The sequence below is a fragment of the Taurulus bubalis genome, assembly GCF_910589615.1.
Source record: "Taurulus bubalis genome assembly, chromosome: 1".
In the NCBI taxonomy this organism is placed as follows: domain Eukaryota; kingdom Metazoa; phylum Chordata; class Actinopteri; order Perciformes; family Cottidae; genus Taurulus; species Taurulus bubalis.
Window position 1 is genome coordinate 28,041,099 of NC_136589.1, and position 22,880 is coordinate 28,063,978.

A 22,880-nucleotide genomic window follows, 5' to 3' on the forward strand; every position below is an offset into this window, starting at 1 on the left:
TACACAACTCGAGGTTGCTTTTGTTCCCTCTTTAACATCTTGTGATTTGGACATCGACGGCATAAAACATTCAGTCGTGTCCTAATGCACTTGTTGATGTCTGTTTGTCCTTTTCGGGATGTTTTTTTTTTTGTAAGGTATGATGGATGTTTTTGAAAGGAGGGAACGGTTGGTCTGCTGGTCTACAGTGCAAATAAAGGGGGAGCAGCGCCTGCGCAGCATTTTATCTAAAAACTGCTACACCGCCTCATCTATTCAGGAAATCCTAGTGATACTTCACGGTCTGGATCTGAAATACTGGATGCATATACACTAAATCACTAAATCTAGATCTACTTGGCATTGCTTGAAATTACTCTGTCATATTTTGCCTCGTAAAACATGACAGTTAAAAGTTTGAAAAGTGCTACTGACCTAGAAATGTAACAGCAGTAGCAAAAAGGCCTTTATCTCCTCCCTTTCGTCCACAGTGTAAACTAACAGACCCCACTCCAAAGCTTCAGCACCCTCCTTCTTTGTGCAAGACTTTTTTTTTTTTTTTTTTTTTTTGGGAGCATAACAAAACCGTGCAAGCACAAGCCCCCCTTCACCCCGCCACTCCCAAAAGAAAAGCATTTGAAAATCCACCCTGGCACTTCATTGACTTCATCCTCACTGTTTTACCTCAAAACGGCATTGCCATTCTGGGTGTGTTTTTGTTTTGTTTTTAGTCAGCATAGTGCATGATCGACTCAACGTAGTTTCCTGGGAAGAGTCCAGTGACGCCGTTGGCGACGCCTTCATACCAGCCGTCATCGTTTTTCTTGATTATGTAAATGATGGCTCCTTCCATGAAGGACAGCTCATCCTCCTTGTCCTGGCAGTAATCATAGATGGCCACAACTGGGGGAAAAATAAAGATCAACAAAAGTTATCGTTACAAAAATGTAAACAAACATTAAGTTGAGTGTTGTTTAAAGTGGAAAGATGATACTGACCTTTCTCTAAAAAAACCTTGGGGGCCCAGTGTGGGTCTCCGTCAGCGTAGGGATCGCTGTAATGAACCACTGCGGCGTCCTCTTCCTCGTAGTCCACAGGTGGGGGGGGAGGAGGGGGAGAGCGCTCCTCAAACACACCCATGTCCTCTGGGGGAGGCGGAGGAGGCGGGGCGGGGCTGTCTGTTACTGAAAGAGAGACAGTGGGGGAGATGGAGGGTCAGAGAGAAGAAAACCATGCGAGAAGGAGTGCACAGATAACGTGTTTGCTCTCCTGATCTCATCGTCACTGCAGACAATTTCAAAACGTGTCTCTCGCAGCAGAGTTTGCGTTCAATTTCCATTCCAAATTATTTATTTTTTTGACAACCTCTTCTATTCATTCTATTTCATTTTTGGGTGGGTTTGGATGTGTTCTGGGTCCACCATGGCAAAGCAATCTGGAACAAGAATTTGATTCTATAACTATTTATCACCGTGAAGAGGGACAACGGGACTGTAAGAAACTATTTTCTAGACTTTAAACTTGCATACATATTCGCAAATTAATTTTTCCATATTGACAACTATTATGAAGTCTAACAAAAAACCTTTATGAACCCTGCTACTGTGGAGACTTATGCATTTAAATGTCCACTAGAGGGCGGCTTTGGGTCATTTCTGCTCTTTAGTATGGCAGTCACCCTACAGCTTCTACTACTACTACACTACTACTACTACTACTACTACTACTACTACTACTACTACTACTACTACTATTACTACTACTACTACTTGACTCCTACTCCTACTACTCCTACAACTACTACTACTACTACTACTACTACTACTACTACTATTCAGATGCTTTGGAAATGTTTTTAAACACTGAGTTAATCACTTGTTCAGTTACATTTTCTTGTAAATTCTACTTCCCAACATGAAGTTCTGAATGTTGTTTGAAAGCCTTCAACACGCCGCAAAGAATACAACTCTGTTGGGGAAATATGTGTAATATAAGTGTATTTGTTTCTTAACCCAAGTCAAATTTAATCATGTTCATTCTAAAACACTGTGGAATACAACTCCCCCAGGTGGCTTAACCCCGGACCTCTGTGTTCTCAATGGCAGCTACAGCCCTGTTAGTATTGCTGGTAAAAATACATCCGCTAGTAGCACCCTTCAGTGTAATACATCTGCTAGTAGCACCCTTCAGTGTATTCATCACCCCATTTAAACCAAGCATTTCCAACGGCTATCTATTAAGTTTTTTTTTTTTACTTTCTCAATAGACAACTTGTTATGTTTTTATTTATTTTTATTTTTTACTTTTGGTGCCTAAAAGTGATGTTTCAGATGTTTCAGCCTCTCTTATTCACTTTACTATGACCTCTTCTCCTTTCACAAAGTAGTACGATTTGTATTTAAGTTTTCCCCAAAGAAAAGAGCAGTGGCATTAAAAGCATGCAACCTGTATATTCCCTTGAGTCGGTTTTGTGTATTTACTCATACAGTCAGTGTGCTTCTGTGTCTGAAGGCTAAAGGTTCAGCAGAAAAGGACCCACCATCTCCTTCTGCATATACAAGTACAAGGTGGTCTACTGGCTGGATATGTGTTTTACTGGATCAATAAATAAATCACACAAGGTCCTTCCACTCTTCCACTAGTGCTACAGTCTTTTAAACACATTCAAGACCAGAGATGAAAGAAAAACCGCACCTCCTTGTGTAACTAATTCATAAGCCTGCTCTTGAATGAAACAAACTGCATAAGGAACCAGAGAACTGCTTACATACATTTTTCTCCACTGGTCAAACAACTGACTTTTAATCTTTTTAAGCATTAAGAGCTGAAAATGCTTAACGATATAACAAAAGCTGTCTTGTCTTTTATTAGTTCAGTCCATTGCCCCCTTAAGGTCTGTGTAAACACAGCATACGTTACATTTAGTCTCAGCATGCTATCTAGTTGGGACTGTATCTGACAAAAAACTGTATCAATAGTAAATTACAATTTAGGCAGACAGAAACTCACTATTAAAAACATTTTAAAAGCATGTGTTTAAAGTGGCTAAAACATTACTGAGGCCCTGAGGGGGCTATCGCTGGCCATACTAAATACCCACTGCTTTTTCTAGTTACATATCAATCCCTGTTTCTGGCAGGAATAGTGACAAGCTTCACTTCCTGTGTGCCTCTGTTTAGAAGAATAAAAGGCAAAAGCTTAATGGATATAGGTTCACAATCCTTTATATCAAAATGTGCTAATTACCGGTTTAAGACCATAAACTTAGTTTAAGACATATTCCAGTAGTGTACTCGGCTGGCAGTCCGCATCACGTTTGACCAGACAAACACAGACAGGCGAATGGTGAATCAGGAGACGGCATCAGGTCACATTTTCTCTCCTCAGTGGACAGAAAGAACGGGACGCACGCTTTCTGTGATCCATCACCATGGCAACAGACAGTCAGCCTCCCCCTCGACCCCAAATACAGTGCAAGAAAAGGTGTGTCGAGTGTAGCAAGCCATGGGGAAGAGTGTAAAAGGCAGGCTGTGTGTGGATGATGAGACAGTTTCAGAGCATTGATGAAAGATGCCTCTCTCTGTATGTGCTCACATTAACGGAGACCTAAAACACGACCAATAGGACTGAAGATCTATATCAAGATAGATTTAACAGATCTGCATTTATTTCAGTACATTCTGTGAAAATTGTGATTGGAGTAAATTTAGGTCGTTCAGAGATTTGTAATGTAGGTCATTTAATACATTCAGTTTTTTGTTCAGCCCCACCTACAGTATATACTGTGTGTGTGTTTTGTGGAACTGTGCGGTCGTGAATGTTTCGCTGAGTGTGGATGTGAAGAGTCATCTTTATAAGAATGTGTTTTGTTTTTTTAAGACTTTGAGATTTTTGGAAACGCACAGCACAAGTGAGTGTGTGTATATATCATATATAATGGGTTTAATTTAACTCACACATGTATATATCTGCTTAACTCGATGCATGGGCATATTTAATGGATTTTCTACTTACTGCTCTCCTGCATTCTGGCAACAAAGCCGGTCAGAGGAATCTGCGGGGTCAGCTGGACCATTGGAGGAGGAGGCGGAGGAGCCACAGACACTGGAGCAGCAACACACGGAGAGGCAGACAAGGCAGCAGAGAGACGAGAGAGAGAGAGGGAGAAAGAGAGAGAGAGAGAGAGAGAAAGAGAGAGAGAGAGATAGAGAGAGAGAGATGGAGGTGGTGGACAGGGAGACAGGCAATGTCAAGGGAAGAGCAAATAGACATAACAGAGGAGATAAATTCCAAACACAGAATGGAGAAAGAGAGGTGAATTTAAGAAAACAAAGAGCTTGTGACAGAGGGAACAGTGCAGAAAGCATTGCTGAGCAACTCTTTTACACATCATTGTTCTATTGTGCTGTGTTTTTCAAGCTAGGCTAAGAAGGCATTTGTCTCATCTCAGTCTGGAAATCTACCTCATCAGCATCCATTTTACATTTTACATCAAGAGTGAAAGGCGGTAGCTAGCATTATGTTTCTGCTACAGCGAAAGAGCTGCAAAGCACTACACACACCTAAAGACATGACAGTGGCAAGGTGGCAGCTCAAGAGCTGTGTGGTACGAATAGCATGGCAGGGATGTGTGTTCTCAAAAAAAGCATTTACAGGTAGAGCTGCAGCATCTGTCGATGATCTGATTACATGCTGAGTGCTATGTCTGGATCAAATGCTACATTTAGTTCACTCTCTACTGAACAGCCTAGCATCCATATAGGTGCCATCTTTTTGCTGCAATTTCTTTAAAAAAAAGAGATAAATGAACAGACAAACAGACAAACTCTGGTTTCCTGACTGATGAAGACATGATGTCACATAAGCGCACATAAATCACATGTCATGGAAAGCCGTCTGTAAACTCACTGGGCAGTAATGTCTAATTATTCCACCCTGCTCTCACCGCAGAGTCACATCCATCCACAGCTACACCCGAGAGATCAATGAAATCCCGCCTAGCTTTTTCTGCTGAACGGCTTCTATTACATCCACCAGAAAGTATATTTCACTTGAATTAAATTTCAATGAGTAGACATCACGGAGATCATACGCTGCCCCAGTTACAGACCCTGGTTGATGCAGCTCTGCATCATTGTCTCTCTCCTCCCAGACAAGACAAACAGCCTCCTCTATCTGTGCCAAGGAAGATGCTTGTCCTTTGAGGGAGAGAAGCCATTAGAAGAGAATGGCTCAGAGTGATGCCTGCCAAAATAAATTATATCTTCTGACAGAGAATATGCATATGTCCTGGGTTTCCCCGTGTCTAGCAACTATTTATGTGTATACTGCCCTGAAATGCCTCCTGTCTGCCTTTCTCTCCTGAACATGAAGCCTTCTCCAGCTGACTAAAGTGATAATGGCATAACTCAATTACAAATGGCAATGAAACCCTCTGCACAGCAGTGGTGAGGTGGGAAGGTTTCAACAACCCTGACTTCAGTAATTATGGCTCATCATTCATTTTCATTAGCCTCTGGAAGGGCTAGCCCAAGCATATCTTTTAGACCCAGAGGATCGCTTTTAACAGTTTCACATAATTATAGACTGCCAAGAATGGACATTTCAATAATACGAGAGTCCTCTCTTCTTTAAACATAGAAGTGGCCAAAATGTACTGAATCTGTGAGTTTCACCAGATCAGTTAAGTCTATTCCTACGCACCAACCATCTAGTAAAGCAGACCATTTATGAACATACATTATTAATGAAAATGTATTGAATCTGAGTTACCTATGTTCTGCGGGTAGGCAGGACCACCGTTGATGTGGGGCTGCTGGGATGAGACGGAGGGTGCGCGGCGGTAGGTGCCAGTGGCCGACACCATGGAGGCCGAGGAGGTGGTGGAAGAGTGGTGACGGGAGATCTGGCGGGAGATGGTGCCGAACTGGGACATGGGTATTGGACCCAAGCCGGGGCCCTGGGGCACCGAGGCAGAGGACATCACCACTGCAGGAGAGGAGAGAAGACGTGAGTGTTAAAAAAGTGTTAAAACCTCAGCTTGATAAGTCACTTTTACTGCTGACATTAACAGTAGTTTTCGTAATAGTATGCATTCATTTTCAGAATATTTCCATAAAATATGTGAGAAGAAATAATAGGATGAGAGCATTTCAATTCAGTTTACTTACACTAAATAAATAACTAAAAAGAAAAACGGTGCAATAAAAAAACCTTTCCAAGCAAAACACTCATCTTGTTCTGAACCACTTTAATACTTTTGGCTTTTTAGTGCCCTCTCTCTTAATTTTTTTTCCTTTGCTTCCAGCAAGATGCAAACATTTGCGTGAAAAGTAGTTTCTTCAGTGTATATGTAATGCATGTTTGAGAAAGAAAACTGAAAAACCTGATCATAGACTATACCTTTGCTATTGCAAAACATTGCAGGTACACAGAGTTTTCTCTGTGTACCTGCAATGTTTCCTCACAGGTTATTTACACAAGCTGAAACACTAAGATAAAGCCTGAATAAAGCTAAATGCTGATCGTTGTTCTCTGATTTACAGAAATATCTTAAATATTAAGTGAGATTACATGAATGTAACTTTAATTTTGTATGACTTCTTTTGTATTGTTGATAATATTATCTTGTATACCCTTCTGTTTGGCCTGATGCTTGTCCATCTGAGTGCATGTATTACTGTAACCAGCAGTGACTCCTCACTGTGAACATCTGTGATGACCAGTAAGGGTATGGCCGCTGAGACTCACCTTGCCCCATACTGGGAGGGGAGGGGGTGGGAACTGCCAGTGGAATACCAACCCCACTGCCTCCACTGTTCTCCCTGCCGCCACTTCCACCACTGCTGCCACTGCAGACGGAGTTAGAAAGAGTCTTTATGGTGATCATTAGAGGAAGTGTGAGACAAACTTAATTACATGACAGCGTTTGATGTCCTAACATTATATATGTTGTGTCATTCTGTCATAACAATATCCTTGTCACTGTGGCAACACATTCACGGTTCTGTGAATATGCTGTGTGTCTGGCACATTCACACATGAATACTGGGCACAGATTTGGGGAGCGCACAGTCACATTTGCAGTTACACAGTGTGAGAAAAACAACATGACGACAGCCAAGGCTTGTTTGGAAGGCATAAAGAACCATGATCAAATCTCTAAAGCTCAGACTAAATTAGTAATTGCACTTTTGCCTTAGATGCTGGATTGTGAAGCTAAACATGTATAAATTGTTGTTGCTTTGAAATTAGAAAATGAATAAATAAATAAATGAAGAAATAGAGATAACAGTTGAATTCCAAGCTATATTCAGGCTGGTGCAACTGGATAAAAACAGTTAATAGCTTTAAGCTCGCTGCTGATATTAAAATAGACAATATTTTAATTGGAAATGTAGACTTCATTTTAGCAAACACCAGCACCAGGTTTCTGGTGCACTGACACTGTGTTGTTGTGGATAAATGGGTACAATAATGGATGAATGGATGTTTGGTGCTCCAGCCGAATGGATCTGTACTGAAAACAATGACTCGGTTGGTCAAAGTAAAAACAAGAAAATACAAGCTAAGAATATAAAGTTATCAAGTGAGTACAGCGATAACTGAGCAGTTGAAGGTCAAAAGTTACACAGGTGTTTTCACTCCTGATTGATTACGTGTTCTCTCAGGATTAAGTTTGGCCGAGCCGTGACACATTTAAAGCTATACATATCGGGAGAGAACAAGAAAAGAGGTCTCAATCAATTAAGCACACACAGTGTTGAGGAGAGGTCTAATTAGCTTGTATCTAAAGCACCTGTGGGGAGGGAAGGAAGTCTGGTGTATAGAGCCTTTAGTGAAGTAAGTCACAGGCAGGAGGCCTTTGCCACAAACACAGACATGTGGACATCACAGTAAGAAACACACAGTTATAAATAATTAAATGAATGACGGCTAGATTCCTTGATCTGCTTTAGTGTCCTAGTGTAGTCCTTCCCCCTGTCATAGCAGGGTTAACACAGGTGTAATTAATTATTGCCCTGTTACGCCTTGGTATTGTGTATGCTGGCTCACTGGAGTGGCTGTTACAGACTAAATACAATGGGACCATTATGTGTATCAATTGCACCTGTGTTTACCCTGCTATGACATGTCAAATTGGCTGCTGTAAAATGGGCCTTTTGTGCATGGTGACTCACTGTCATACTAGGTCACTTAAGTAGAACACAGACATTGGTTATAAGTAACAGCTGTGATTTTACTACTATGAAGGGTCAAAAATGTGTGTATGAAAAGGGCAACAAATATTTGCATGAATTCTAGTTTAACGTGAATTGTAGTGCATGGCCAAATTGGTCTCGCACTAATGTGGTTCACAGCTTTGCAGCAATACATTCAGAGTGTTAAGGTGCCCGAACACAGATTGCGTGTCAATTCCAGGTCCAAGAACGGAGGGACTATGCTACCTGTGTGTCCGGGGCCTCTGGTTGAGCGAGGCTGTGCGTGCGGGGCTGTGCTGGTTGCCCAGTCGGGCCGGGCTCGTCATGTAGTCATTGGGCACCACTGGAGGCTTCACTGGTTCCAGGGTCTTGTAGGGAGTGTTACGCCTGGATACAGATAAACACAGCCAAAGAGGACACACTTACTTCTCAGTGTTTTCATGAAGTGAGAGGAGGTACTTTGTGCTTTTACAGACATTGTTTATGGAACCATGGTCAGGTGGTCCTTGTGTTTATGACAACCACTGTGTAATGTAGGACTAGTCTCAAACTGACAGTATTAACATATAAAAGGTATAATATAATTTTTTTTCGGTTTGTGCAAGAATACATATGCAGAGAAACATTTTTAAAATGACTACTAAAGCTGTATGTTCTTACCCCAGGGTACCACGACCAGCCATGGGGGGGCTTGGGGGTTTCTGTGAGGGCGGGGTGGTCCTGGAAAGTGCCCCTCCCCGTCCTGCCGCATTGTTCCCATGTTGCTAGAGGAGCAAAGAGAAGTTAAAACATTATTTTTGTATAATCTGAGGAGCTGACACCAGTGTTTGCCCTGCCAGTGAATATTTAGGCCGAGGAGGAGTCACTTAAACCCATAAAGACTAAGCCAAACTTGAATTTTGTTCAAAAGCGAACAGAAGGCAGCACTATGTAGGAGACTGGCTGCCTTTGTGGATGAAGATATAAAAGGAGATAAGAATATGCTTTTCCTATCTCCTTTTACCATTTTTCTGCATTTACTGTAACATACATATAGAGTTGAACCTAAAGCATATTCATGGTAGAATTTCACACCAGGTTTATACTCGCTACTACTTATACTCAGAATTAAATTCAAGTTAATCAATGACAAATAGTGACTTTGTGAATGTTAAACAGGAAACAAGAGATACAGTCGGTGTAATGATAGTGCTTTATAGCATCATAATAAATCAGCTTTTTCATGGAATCATATTTGTTCAATAAAAGCTTAATCGCAGGTTATCAAAATCTAAAATTCATGTAAATGTTTTTACAAATGAAAGAAAAATAAGAGAAATACAACAATCTCTTACCTTGGCCTTAAGCCACTGAGTGCAAGCAGGCAAAAAGGAAGACAGAAAACAAGATATGCTCATTGGTTAATGGTCAAAGTGAGTTTAGTGAAAGCAAGTGTGATATTTAAGCAGTATGCAAGAACCCCATGTATTCGTAATTAATACTGTACATATTTATATACAGTATATAAAGTTTAAGAAGAGCATCGTGAATAATAAAATAAGACGGCAAATGAGTAGGACACCAAAGAGAATCTAATGAAACATGGCTAAAAATAAGCCTGCCAGTCAAAGTTACCCATGTTGCCTCGAGACTTGTGTGGTTTGAATTGGCGAGCTGGCCACATGCTGAAAAGATGAGGGGCTGAAACTCTGTTTGAGTCAAGGGTCTATTCCTTTCTAATGTGTGATGTTTGTGTCAGTTGCTAGTGTGTTGCATATGTGTGTTTGGGAAAACCCTTGGAAAATCGTGCAGGTCCCAACGTCAACACACTGAGCAAAGATAAATTACATCAATAAGGGATCATTATTTTAGACAGTATTATTTTTCTCTGGTGATTTAATGATACTAAATAATAAATATATAATGACAATACAAGCCAAATTACCATTGTCTTAAAGACGTAACCTAATGTTATTTAATAGAACATTAACAGGTTTCATCACATTTAGAGCTGAAGCGTTTTTAGTGATTTTATTTGAAAAAAATTACTGAAATGATTAATTGGTTATTTTAAATAATTATTAAATTGGTTGGTAATTAATTTTCAACTAATTGAATAATCAACTAACTATTTCAACACTAATCGTATTCTTAACTCATCTTGAGTCACATTTGATTAAAAAAATGTCTCACAATATCTGGCACATTATCTTTTAATCATCAGCAATATCAGTCACTCACATTTACACTCAGCTGCCTGCCAGAAATCAAACCCACACCAAACAACCCAATTTAGGTTTTACGCAACGAACAGGAAGAAATAACTTCCTTTTGTGCTACTTGGTAAAGTTTGAATAATAGGAGCCAAAAAAGGTGAAAACACAACTGCGCTCGAGATCAAACACGCAGCGTGACACTACTCACCAACCCTGTGTGTGTGTGTGTGTGTGTGTGTGTGTGTGTGTGTGTGTGTGTGTGTGTGTGTGTGTGTGTGTGTGTGTCGGTATCTAGACTTGTGTTATAGACTGCAATCAGAATGCCTAAATCTCTAAACACTAGAAATAATGAGCAGTGCCTGAGCTACATGCAGCTGTGCTGAAGAAGAAAAACCTGGGCAGTAAAGCACGGCAAGGTCATAAATAACAGCAGCGAGATGCTCAGACTATCGGAGTGGCTGTAATGTAGTCGAAACAATGTCACCCTGGTAACTACCAGTAATGCCAATAAAGGCTGTTAAAGTGGAGGGGTGAGCACAGTAAATGCTCTTTCCATGCCCAAGTCTGACTTCCCAACTATCCATGGGTGGCTTCCCCGAGTTATGTGGATGAAAAGCAGAAAGGTGATGATCACGGCTTGAACGCTCAAGGGAACCCACCGCTACAAGGAGGAAATAGGCTGGAACCATGGAGCGCTGATAAGCTGCCATTCCCCAACTAAGTAGGAACACACCATAAACAAATACACCGACAAATACACCCATACACATGCATTGCTATATACTTCTCAGAATACTTTACATTTCTTTCTTTCGGTCCGCAGGAGTGAGTATGAAATTATATAAATCTCTCTGTGAATTATTCACAAACATGAGAGAGAGAGAGAGAGAGAGAGAGAGAGAGAGAGAGAGAGAGAGAGGTCTGAAAATATGGAATTGGGATATTATACATTCCTGTCTGCAAATCCATGAAAATAACTAGTAACATTCTAGCATCTGCACTGATTTCTGCAGAGATCCATCCTTTGCAGCATCCATGAATGATGCTTCATTTGCATAGTGGGCCACGCCAAATCTGTGTCAGTGTGAGCCAGCTCTCACAGGAGGAAACACTGGCTTTTGAATTCCAATAAGCGGATGTTTGAAAATCAGCGGACAGACGCTATCTCAACAGAGACAGACAGGGCGAGAGGCATGAGGAGGACAACTCAAACAAGCCGCGGAAATGTGTGACACCAGCAATCAATACCCACAACTGTGTGTGTATACAAACTCATACACAAGCAAAAACACTCAGACTGTTATATAAAAGAGGAGAAGAAGAGGGGAGAAGGCAAGATGGGTCATGGGGAGAGAGAATAAAAAATTGAAGAATGAGCCGGAAAAGGGTTGAAAGAATATTTCCACACACTTCAATAGAGGATGTGATGGTGTGTAGCACTTGGCCAATATGTCTCTTTTACTCACACTGTGCAAGACACGTCCTCATTAACTTCCAGCTGAGGACGTTGTTAATGGGCATAAATGAAATCTCTGACAACCACAGATTTCCTTTTAGCCACTTCACATGTCATTCTAGGGCGAGTGTTTGAAACACTTCTCTGTGTTTCTGGACTTAATTAACTGAAAGGCCGGTGTATTGATCGGCTTGCAGCGTGAGTGAAGAGACAGCCAGCTTGTTCACATGAAAAAGGAAAGTGTGAACTCGACTAGGTATGTGTTTTCCCGTCTTCCAAAATTGATTATCATTGGAAATCCAGATGATACATCCACGTAATGACTTTGGGATTTAGCTGCAACACTGCTTGTGGTGAAGCGAGAATAGTGTGGAAGTGCTCTTTGAAAAGCAGTAACTAAAAAGTGGACAGAAACTCGGGTCCTCTTCATATTAGTAAATTAGTCTTATATGAGGAACATACTTTTGACAAAATGACTGATATCTTTCTTACTTTGACGCCGTGTCCCACGTCGTCCAGCAGTGTGTAGTCGATGGGCTTTCGGATATAGCGCACCGGCCGCTCCATGTTGCCAGGGGCGATGATCTTGTGTGTGCGTGCAGTGTTCTTATTTGTGGTCAGGATGCCGATCTCTCGACGTGCCACCTTCTCCTTGTGGATATCCACCGTCTGCAGGAGAGAGAAATTAAGGAGAACATGAGTGGTGGGGTACAACAGGCTTTAAGGGTTTACTCTTCATATTGCAAATGCTCCAAAAAATGTTTTGCATTGCATTTATTTTAGACGGATTATGATCACAGACATATAAGATTTATACTTCCCCCTGTTTTGTCGAGAGAGGAGAGATTGGATTATATTTCATGAAAAGGCCTCCGTGTGCTTGTTGCACTTATTTGCTTTTAATGCAAACCCAATACTCCCTCCATCTGTTTCACATTAAAAGCCTCCCAGGAGCTCAGGGGGCATAATCACCTCACCTCCCTGGTGAGATTGTATTGTACATTTATATATTTCAGATCCCATCCTAAATGACTACAACAGGAAGAACACGGCCAGGTTTGAAATAAGATCACCTGACAGGACTCACTCTCACCTTTTTATTCAAGCATATTTATAATGACTATATTTTGTTTCTATTTAAGCATATTTATTATTAAAATATTTACAATTTTTTGAGACCCATTCAATACTGTTTTATATGAGAATAGGGCTGCAACAACTAATCGATAAAATTCGATTATCAAAAGTGTTGGCAACACATTTCATTATCGATTCGTTGTCGATTCGATTCGATTATTACGCCAGTCAATAAGTCGCAGAGAAAAAAACCCTGGTGCAGAGCAACTAGCCTGCCAGCGTGTCTGAGATTGGAGTGAGACACTGAGAAAAGTTTAGATCTTGATCTTCGCAAAAATAGAACATCTTTGACGTGTCAAGTCTTGGCAAATCAGAGTAAAGATGTCTCCAGCTCTTAATTTCCCTCAAACTTGTTTTTAATGTAAGCTAGTCAGCTTGCTATCACGTTAGCTAACGTGTTTGGCTAGTGTTGGCGTTAAAGTTCCGTTATGTTCCGTTACAGTTCAGTCTTGCTTAACGTGATGAAACATGCCGTTACCCCCTGGTCTGGTTCAGTTCACGCAGTCACTCGTTAACGTTAAACCGGCACACCGGCGGATCTGGCTGCAGGTTTTTATTTTTTTACTCAAAGTAGAATGAAGCAAATCACGTAGTTGGGCTTAGCCAACAACGTGATGTCGTGGTCATAAGAGACCCAGATATTGATCAGATGATGTGAATGAAAGAGTTTAAGGCAGGTCGAGGTCCAAACAGATGTGAGAGGAGCAGTACAGCTTCCCACTGTCCCAGTGTTTCATACATATTGATAAAGCAGGGCATGCTAAAGCAGCCTCTGCTCCAAGGAGATCAATTACAGTGAAAAGGGCTCACATTTGGCAGATGTAAAGCATACATGTGTATGTTTTTAGTGTTAGTCCATTTTTATTTTATTTTTTTAATTAACAGCTCAGGGATGTTCAAGGAGCAACCTGTTTGTGCTTTCTTAACACTGTCAGTTCTGTTTTTGAATAAAGGGTTGGAAATTAATGTTTTTTTGTTTTTTTATCCGATTCATCGATTAATCGAAAAAATAATCAACCGATTAATCGATTATTAAAATAATCGTTAGTTGCAGCCCTATATGAGAATCTGCAGGAACAATTGCTGCTACCCGCTCCACTGAGTTATTCATACCGTGATTGAGTCCACCGTTGTGTGACATCGGTTAGCAACAGAGAGAAACTAAATTAACATGTGTGTGGATAAAACAAGATTATCAAAGTAATGACAGTTTAGAAATTCACCCAGTTTATTCCTTTGCGGGTTTTAAATCCTCCAACCTCCCACTGCTTGGATACACACTCCAGGTTCATCCTTTGAACTATACTGACCCACTATTCTGCTGTACTGGCCTGCAGCCTGGGGCCCATTTGACGAAGCTCTACTTTAACCTCTCGCACTAGAAGCAAGAGAACATTCCAGTGACCTCCATTTCTTCTGCGATTACAGTCATTATCACTCACAGCAGGACCGCAGCCTTAGGACTGGCCTTCAATTTGTGAATGATAAATGAAAGTTGAAAGAGTGAGGGATTAAAGGAGGGAGGGGAAGCTAAACGAAACGTAGGGGTTTGTGTGTGTGTGTGTGTGTGTGTGTGTGTGTGTGTGTGTGTGTGTGTGTGTGAGTCTGTGTCGGTATCTAGACTTGTGTTATAGACTGAAATCAGAATGCCTAAATCTGTGTCCCAAACAGCAACAAGGTCACACATCAATCACCACTCAGCCATAGCCTCTCTCTGGGGAGATGAAGAATCCAACTGAGAGATGGAAAGTCTGATAGGTGTTGTGAAGTTGACCCACGCCCGTCGCACTCGGCTGCTGTGCAGAACTCTCTTTGACATGAAGTCTGTGTGCTGCTGCGTGTGAGATATATATAGAAAACACGCAAGGCTCTTTTTTAGGAGAGGAAACTGAGGGCGACACGCCCAGCTTCAGCTGGGAAGTAAGAAGAAAAAAAAAAAAAACACGCCTATTTCCTGCCGGTGATAGGCGAGTAGAGGTGAAGCGCAGATTAGAGAAATTGAGAACAAAACTCAGAAGGCCAGAAAGGCATGTGTGTCATGATCACGAAGAAATGTAAAAAGAAAGTGGGGAAGGGATGGATGCAGAGAACATTTTTTTTTTCGAGATTCAAGCCAACATCATTTAAAATGGTAACTTTTACAAAACTATCACAATCAATCTTGTGTCTATACTGTAAAAACATTAAAGTAGCATCCAGAGTTACTCTTGACAGTGAGGTACAGCTGAAGCAGCAGTGCAGAAAGCATGGCACACATGTGCAGGTAATGACTGGACTCAGTATTTCCTCTACACAAGCATTACTAAAAACAAAGTTCGGTCCTGTAATCCTAATCATTGATGACAGACCTCTGTGCTCTCTCTTTTGTAATATCTTTACTCCAATAAACTTCCGGCTGTCTGCTCAACCACTGCAGTGTGCAACCACAACCACAGCTGCAACTTTCACTACTGGATCTATATCCTAGTTGCAGCCTAATACATCTGTGTTTTAGCAAATGATTGGCTTCTGCAGTGCAGTTGTAACAACTTGTTGAAGTGTTATTGGCGAGAGGAAAATAGGGTGCAGTCTGTATTGAACTGCGAGGCATGTCAGTGATGTCATACATCAATGATCTCATATATGGCTCAGTAACACGTCCACAAATTCAGCCAATTTGGCAGTAGAAATGATATTCTGGAGTTATGAATGAAACCTCACAATTGCCTGCATCAGTGTCATTATCATTTTTGAATTTACCCTAAGATATGATTCTTGGTACATCCTGCACTTGAGAGGATTTGGCCAGTCGAAATGGACCAGACAGAGGCACAAGTGGGTCATTGAGCTGATGAATGACAACTACTTCAGAGAAATAGGGATCAGATGGAGAAAAAAAACAGACAACAATCTGCAGGATTCAGGGAAATTGAAAAGAGGAGTAAAGAGACTTATAGGAAGGTACTTGTTTTGTATCGCAGCACAATCCCTCGCAGTGCAACAGCTCTGCTTTTTTAAAACCTGCTGTAGTTTTGCATTTAGTGGCATTTCTGGTAGAACTTTGTGACCTCCACTGCAGCATTTAAATCCTACAGAGATGGGGCTTTGGATTTGGCAGCAATGCTTGGCTACCTTCACTTTCTAATCCCATTTAACTCTTTCAGCACATAAATGTGTGAGGCAGAAAAACACCTGGCACAACTAAGCAAGATAAAATTTAATTTCTCGGAAGCGTCAGCACCAAAGTAATTAATCAAAGCCCTGGTGGCATACCTGCATGAGATGTATCTTAAAGTAAATTAACTTTTCTCTACCTGTGAGAGACATTTACATTGAGATGCATCTAGATATGAGTAATACTTTATATATAAGAATTGCCATGCACCCATGTCTGTTGGATTGCCTTTCATCAAGTATACCTTTTTATGAAAAGTACAGGTGTAAATAAATAAATAGCTTTAATGACAGCTGTATCCGGTTAGCTTGACCTGTTCTACAGCTCTAGTGTTGTGCATATTGGCTTCACTGGTACTCTCATATGTAATGGAGCCATTGTTAATGTTATTAATTCCACCTGAGCTTTAACAATCAAAAGGACTGCTGTGAAAAAGAAGTACTGTATTTTAAATATGATGGATAGACTGGGGCCGATGGAAGTCCCTCCCTTGATTGACTCAATACCAACTACAGTGAAGTGACCAGGCTGGCTTCAGAGTTACTGTACTGAGGGGCTGCCCAGTGTTCACACCAGTGTGGTTACAAGTCCTGATAGAGCTGTTGTATTTGAGGCAGAAATATCAACTTCATTAGACTTCACCTGACTGTACTCCATCCTGCAGCCTTTGGAGAAAAGTGGAAGCTGAACATGCTAACCAGGCGAGAGAGCTGGCGTCAGGATTTCAGTTCATCCCTGACAGGCTTAATGAAGCACACGGGGACCGGCGGGGACATTCACTGGCTGACAGGCACGGTGGCCTTGTGAAATGCAGACAGAGGGAAAGAGAGAGAAAGAGAGAGAGAGAGAGAGAGAGAGAGAGAGAGAGAGAGAGAGAGAGAGAGGGGGGGAGATAGAGGGGGAGAGAGAGAGAGAGAGAGAGAGAGAGAGAGAGAACTGCTGAGGCAAGAGCAAGAGGGGCTGTGGCGGTATGGCAGCTCCAGCATGATCCATGCCCCTGCCATATCTGTCTGTCTTTATAAAGTGTGAATATGTGTCACTATGAGACAGGACAATACCAGCAGGTTTGTACTTGATTGTACTCAAATAGGTTTAATCCTCAGATGACAATCCTCAAAAACCACACCTTGATCCACTAATAGTACTCATTTCGGAAAGGGGGCGAAACAATTCGTCAATGAAAAAGTTGTAAAATGTACATGATCATGGATTTTGGGACAACAGGTAAACATGGAGGATGTTATGAGTTTGCTTCAACTTCAAAAAGCATCAATAGCAAAGTAAAACAAGAGTAGATCTACAAACAGGGAGACGTCCCCCTAAAGTGTAATACAGGCTTTTGTCCAAAAAAAGGCTTTGCTCTCCTTGCCGTCAGGTAAATAAAGATCCTGGACATTATGCATTTACATAAATGCAATGTATGCATCCATAGGGTATGAGCATCTTCCAGCGCTGTGGTGTGTACCTGACCTGGGAGATGTGGTTGATGGAGGACTCCATGCGTCGCAGTTGCGAGGCCTGGATGTCCAGCAGCTGCAGCACATTGTTAGCTAAGGCGTTGATCTGGTAGGCCACGCTGGCCAGAGACTGGGTGGTGTAGGCCTTGGTCTCCTCCAGGGCCTTCTTCTTGTCTTGAGCCTGGCAGAAAGAGGAAAGAAGGAAAGAGAGGAAGAGAAAACACAAGTCAGTCATAATCAGTGGAAGGATGTGTGGGGTGGAAGAAATAGAGAAGTTGGCAGAGGGAAGTAAGGTAGGAGCTCCAACAAACTCAAGAGGAAAGGCTGAACTCTCGTCAGGACCATTCATAAATTAAGATCTGGAATTACTTTGTGGATGCAAAGCAGCCTGGAATTGGACAACAATATGTGTTGAATAACCCAGCTGGACAACATGGGACAGGTGCATGGTGGAAGTTGAGCCAAGGGAGCCGGAATGCCAAGACATTTCCTGGGATCCCAAATATCCACCCGGCTGTGCAAACCATCTGTTTCTGGATGCCTTTAAATAGCAAAGGGCCTGAATGGACATATTTATAGTTTGGAAACGAAACAGGGGTAATGCAGCTACACAGAGAACCAGTCCAACAGGGAAACTGGGTGCAGGATTACAACTAGCAATTACTGTCAATATAACGGATCCCATCTCTTTTTCATTAATACATTCCTCAATTAGTCTATGAAATGATAAAATGACGACCACATTTTAAACAAATTTATTTCACTAAAAGCCAAAACAAACTAACAATTTGACCTGCAGATGTTTGCTGTGACTGTGACTTATTCAAGCAAAGAAGCTGTGCGTTAAATCAGAGTAGCATCCTTGTTTTACAATAGTCTGGAGTGTGCAATAAACATCATGCATAGTAGCTATAATGTGGATTCAACACATTAAAACAACTGTTTGACTGATAAAGAAACGTTGGTGCTTAATAAATGAAATATATATATATAAAAAGGTACTTCAGTGTATGACTTGCTACCTACTATGTAAAGGCAAATGTATATTTTAGGGAACAGGCGTATTCACTTTCTTGCCGAGAGTTAGACGAGAAGTGAAATATCACTCTCACCTCTGCATTAAGTATGTTGCTAGAGGCCAGACAACAATAAGCATAGCTTATCATAACAACTTGGAAGTAGTACCCTTACTTCCAAGTTTGATTCTTCAAGCTAGCTTTATTCTTTCAACAACAAAAATAAGCCTACGTAACAGTATCTCTAATGCTAACTTAATAACATAATGCACGAAAAAAGAAATGTGACAACAATTTGTGGTTGCACAGGAAGTTACGTGCTGCAACACCCTCCCTGTTTTATATTTCTGAGCTAATCATCTCGTGGTTCTGGTTTCATGCTTACAGATAAACAGGCAGATATGAAAGTGGTATCAAACTCCCATCTCACTCAAACTAGTCTCAAGCTATTGCTTTAAAAACATTTAAACCCATCGGGTTAGATCTGTTAAACTATATGCTTAAGCTGTTCAGTCACTATGATTATTTTTACTTTTAAAGCTCTAATCTAAAATCCCATACATGCAGTGACACAAAGACATTGGCTTTGATTCACCAGCTGCAATTTGGTTTGTGTGAGGTTGCAGGAAGCTAATAACCTGCATCATGACACCACTGAACAAAAAAATGAACCACCTGCAGCACCAACATGTGTTGCAGGTGCCTGGTGGCACTAACAGGTCAGCCCACCCCGTGTAGAGGAAACAATGCTGCTTACTCAGCGTTATCACGTAGACTGGAACAGGTCCTCATACCGGAGCTTAGGAAACGCTGATTTGTGTTTCCGAGGGCGTACAGACTACGAAAACACCTCACATTTTACTATTCTCATGAGCCACTTCGAAAGAAGTACAAAACACACATAATAGATAACGTTAGCCACCCACTGCTATCTTTAACAATGCTCGCATGAGAGGGAGATGGAAGAAGAAAACGTGTGAACTGGGATTAAAACGAGAGGTTAAGACCAATAACGGAATTAAATTCATTTTTAAAAAGTCTGAAAATATCCTGCATACTAGAAAACCCTTTGTAATAATTCCCCACATCTTTGTAATACACATTATTCAATATGGTTATCTTTCTGTCTTTCTATTATGTTTCATTTAAACTTACAAAAGGCTTTTTTGTAAGAGCTGCATTTGGAATTTATTTTTTGTTAAGCACCAGACTAAACCTAACAATGCGTAGTGCGTAACGGTGCCATATCATACAGAACACCAGGTCTGACAGTGGAATATCATGAACCTCATGAGTCATGAACCAAACAGCCATGAGTCAGAGGGGTCTCATGTGAGCTGACAGGGGGGATTTCAGCAGGGTCAACATCAGGGAAATATTAAGCAGAATGGGTTTCCATCATACACCCCTTTCATCACACACATCCACGATTTCTCTGGAAACAAACACTAATACGGAAACCTTACAAAAAAATGCAACTCAAAGTGATTGGCACTTTGTGGTTTTGAATCACATACTGGAACAAAATGAAGTACTGTTCAGTAAGCCTAAATGTTAAGACCCATTTACACAGAAATAGCAGCAAAGGACCATCCAAAAACAGCACTCTTCAATGTTAGCACAGATATCATCTAAATAGTTGCTATTTTAGTATACAAAGACCTTAAGAAAGGTACCAACAAAGCGGAGTTCTGCTTTCATGCCAACCATCATTTTGTAGGTGACAGCTTTTCATTGGCCAATTTAAAAAAATCTCATCCAAGAATAAAACTCTTTTTTTTTTCCTCCTGCAGAATAAGAGTGGATTTACATATCAGGGCATATCACTGGCAGTATGGTATTTTGAGAGATTATGCTATTCTGGTTGATACTGTAAATGCATGAACTGCATTTATAAAATGTTGAATTTAGAGCTGTATTGCCGAAACATATTGCAGGCCAATATTACTGCTCACAGCCTGAGTATATGCTATAATGACTTGCACAGTTTACTCTTAATTCCCTGTTGTGTTTGTCAAGTGGATTCATATGCATGTGAGATTATGGATCATCGTTTGAATGTCCCCAAAGAAATCATTCTTCGGGGGAAGCGGCATACATGCATCTTCATATTCCAGACATAATTCTAGATATTGAAGCAGAAGGTGACACTATAGTACAGACCTCTGAGATCAACAGAGAAGGGGATGAAACGCAGCATCAACCCATCAAGTTTATGAACACAACCACATACACTGCTGCCTGGTAGTGACACAAAAGGGTAAAGCTATCAACCTGGTGTTCCTGACAAATTATCATTCAGTCCATACAATAATCCAAATTACTGAAATGTAAAACATCCATAGTGAACATGTATGAATCAATATGTCTTCTAATAATATATAAGTTTACCGACAGAAGCATGACATTTCTTTCAAAACTGTCAACTGAATTGTACCTGTGAGACCTTAGATAACTTAATAACACAATCCTTTGAGCTCATGTCAAAATGCATCAGGTACCTTTCTGCATAATGATATTGGGTGAGTACACTGCAACATAGAGCTGTGCAAGCTTTTCATCATCTACATGTGCATTCAAGTAGTGTAACCCACATTGCTTTTCTGATGACAAGCAAGGCAAAGCAATCTGACGTGTTATTACAGCAAACTGTGGGCTTTCTCAGCAGCACAGTTAAAATGTTACCATGCTGGAGCACAGTGGGGTTTCTGGTGTGTGCTGGTCTGTCAGCAGACTCTGCTGTTCACAGCAGATCATTGAACCTAGTGATGGTTTACGGTGTAAACTCACGCTCTCACCCACACATTAAATGAATCCATCACTGGAGCAAAGTAGCAGGGTTCTTCAGGCTAGAAATCCCAACACTTTTTTGCACATATTTTACACATGTTGGATCATTAGGAGTGTGTCTGAGGGAGACCATCCCACTTGAGGAGCACATTTTTGCAGCTGAACATAGACACAACTGATAAACATTTTGTTTTGAGGGTGAGGAAATAACACTAGCTAGTAATAATGGTTCTCTTCAAAAACTTCCAATTAAATTAATAAAATAATAAGTGAAACTGGTATGGTCCCTTGCAGGTCCATGGGTTTGTCCCCAGTTTAGGAGCCACTGCTTCTGATAAATACTTTTCCTGACTGACACTGATTTAACATTCAGTCTGTACAAAAGCATCAGACACACATATCATCAACCTGCACCAGGCATTTGATTACAAGCAAATGATCCATGGACATGCTCTGGAGCCATGTTTTCAGCACTGTAGCAAACACAGTCTGCATCATGAGTAGCTGCACTACACATCTTGAGTCCTCAATGACTTGTGTTTTTTCGCAAGTCTTTCAGGACTTGACCTACATATTGATATCCACTAATAAGCACCCTAACAGTTGAGAGATGCTTGGAGTCTATATGTTACTGGCTAATAAGAAGGACTACAGTATATCTCTGTGCTTGTGAGTATCGGGCTTTACTCGATATGCGACAGTTTCACTGAGTATATAGTGACTCTGGAGTACGTTTATAACGTATTAGTAATCACCTACGAGCTCTGCTGATGTTAGATTGATTTCTGGCGCAAGGAAAAATGGCTCTTCATAGATTTAAGTTGCGTTTTTTTCATTTATAGCGCCGTTATGTGACCCAAACGTCACGCGTAACAAGGATAATTCACGTCTAGATGTATTATTTGTATATTTAAATGGGAGCCGATATGATATTCTGTCACAGGTACCTATCAGAGAATGCAGTCAGTGACAAAACCACTCGGTCATAACAACGACACACCCTCCGTAAGCCCCCAGCAGCTCCCGACACACCGAGTAACGTTCTCCTTTACAGGAGAACACGAGCCCAAACGAGAAAACAACGAAACGCAGCCGCGCCTGACTAAATCACTATATCAGGGGGGAGGCCACTACGTGAAGCTAGCGGTTTGAGGATCCCTTTCGTTCCGACCAGCGTTTCCTGTCCCTGTGGTTTCACTCACTTCTAACGTGACTATACGGCATCGCAAACTCGACGGAGATCGCGGGTAAATCCGCCGAATTTAACGGCCGTTAAAGTCGTCTCTTACCTGAACATAATTGTTTTCACAATATTCCGCAACCTTGGACAGGTTCTGGTAGCTTTCTACAAGGGCTCTTTTACCGGCAGGGATTTCCTCCTCTAATAGCATTTGTAGCTCTGCCATCTTACATCCCTTCGCATTGCTCTCCTCTCTGTCCTTCTCGGTGATGCTGTGGCGTGTAGCTGAGAGAGGGGCTCCCCCACCTGGCTTTG

The 22,880-nt window shown here is 41.2% G+C and overlaps 1 protein-coding gene across 6 annotated transcripts; it reads right to left on the reverse strand.

The window, feature by feature from the left end:
- Window positions 1–706: 706 nt before the first annotated feature.
- On the reverse strand, window positions 707–22,791 carry LOC306748682 (abl interactor 1-like; the record flags this gene model as incomplete). 6 transcript variants are annotated; one of them, XM_079231890.1, is made up of 11 exons in its annotated part: window positions 707–882; window positions 978–1,163; window positions 3,994–4,083; window positions 5,752–5,967; window positions 6,730–6,830; window positions 8,427–8,567; window positions 8,841–8,941; window positions 9,515–9,529; window positions 12,324–12,500; window positions 17,593–17,760; window positions 22,675–22,791. In XM_079231890.1, the coding sequence occupies 11 exons, from the start codon at window positions 22,789–22,791 to the stop codon at window positions 707–709; spliced, it is 1,488 nt and encodes a 495-aa protein (XP_079088016.1). The 6 variants fall into 6 exon arrangements, with proteins under 6 accessions (XP_079088016.1, XP_079088017.1, XP_079088018.1 ...); XM_079231891.1 differs by lacking the exon at window positions 9,515–9,529 and having other exon boundaries at window positions 6,742–6,830; window positions 8,841–8,944; XM_079231892.1 differs by lacking the exon at window positions 5,752–5,967.
- Between the last annotated feature and the right edge of the window lie 89 nt (window positions 22,792–22,880).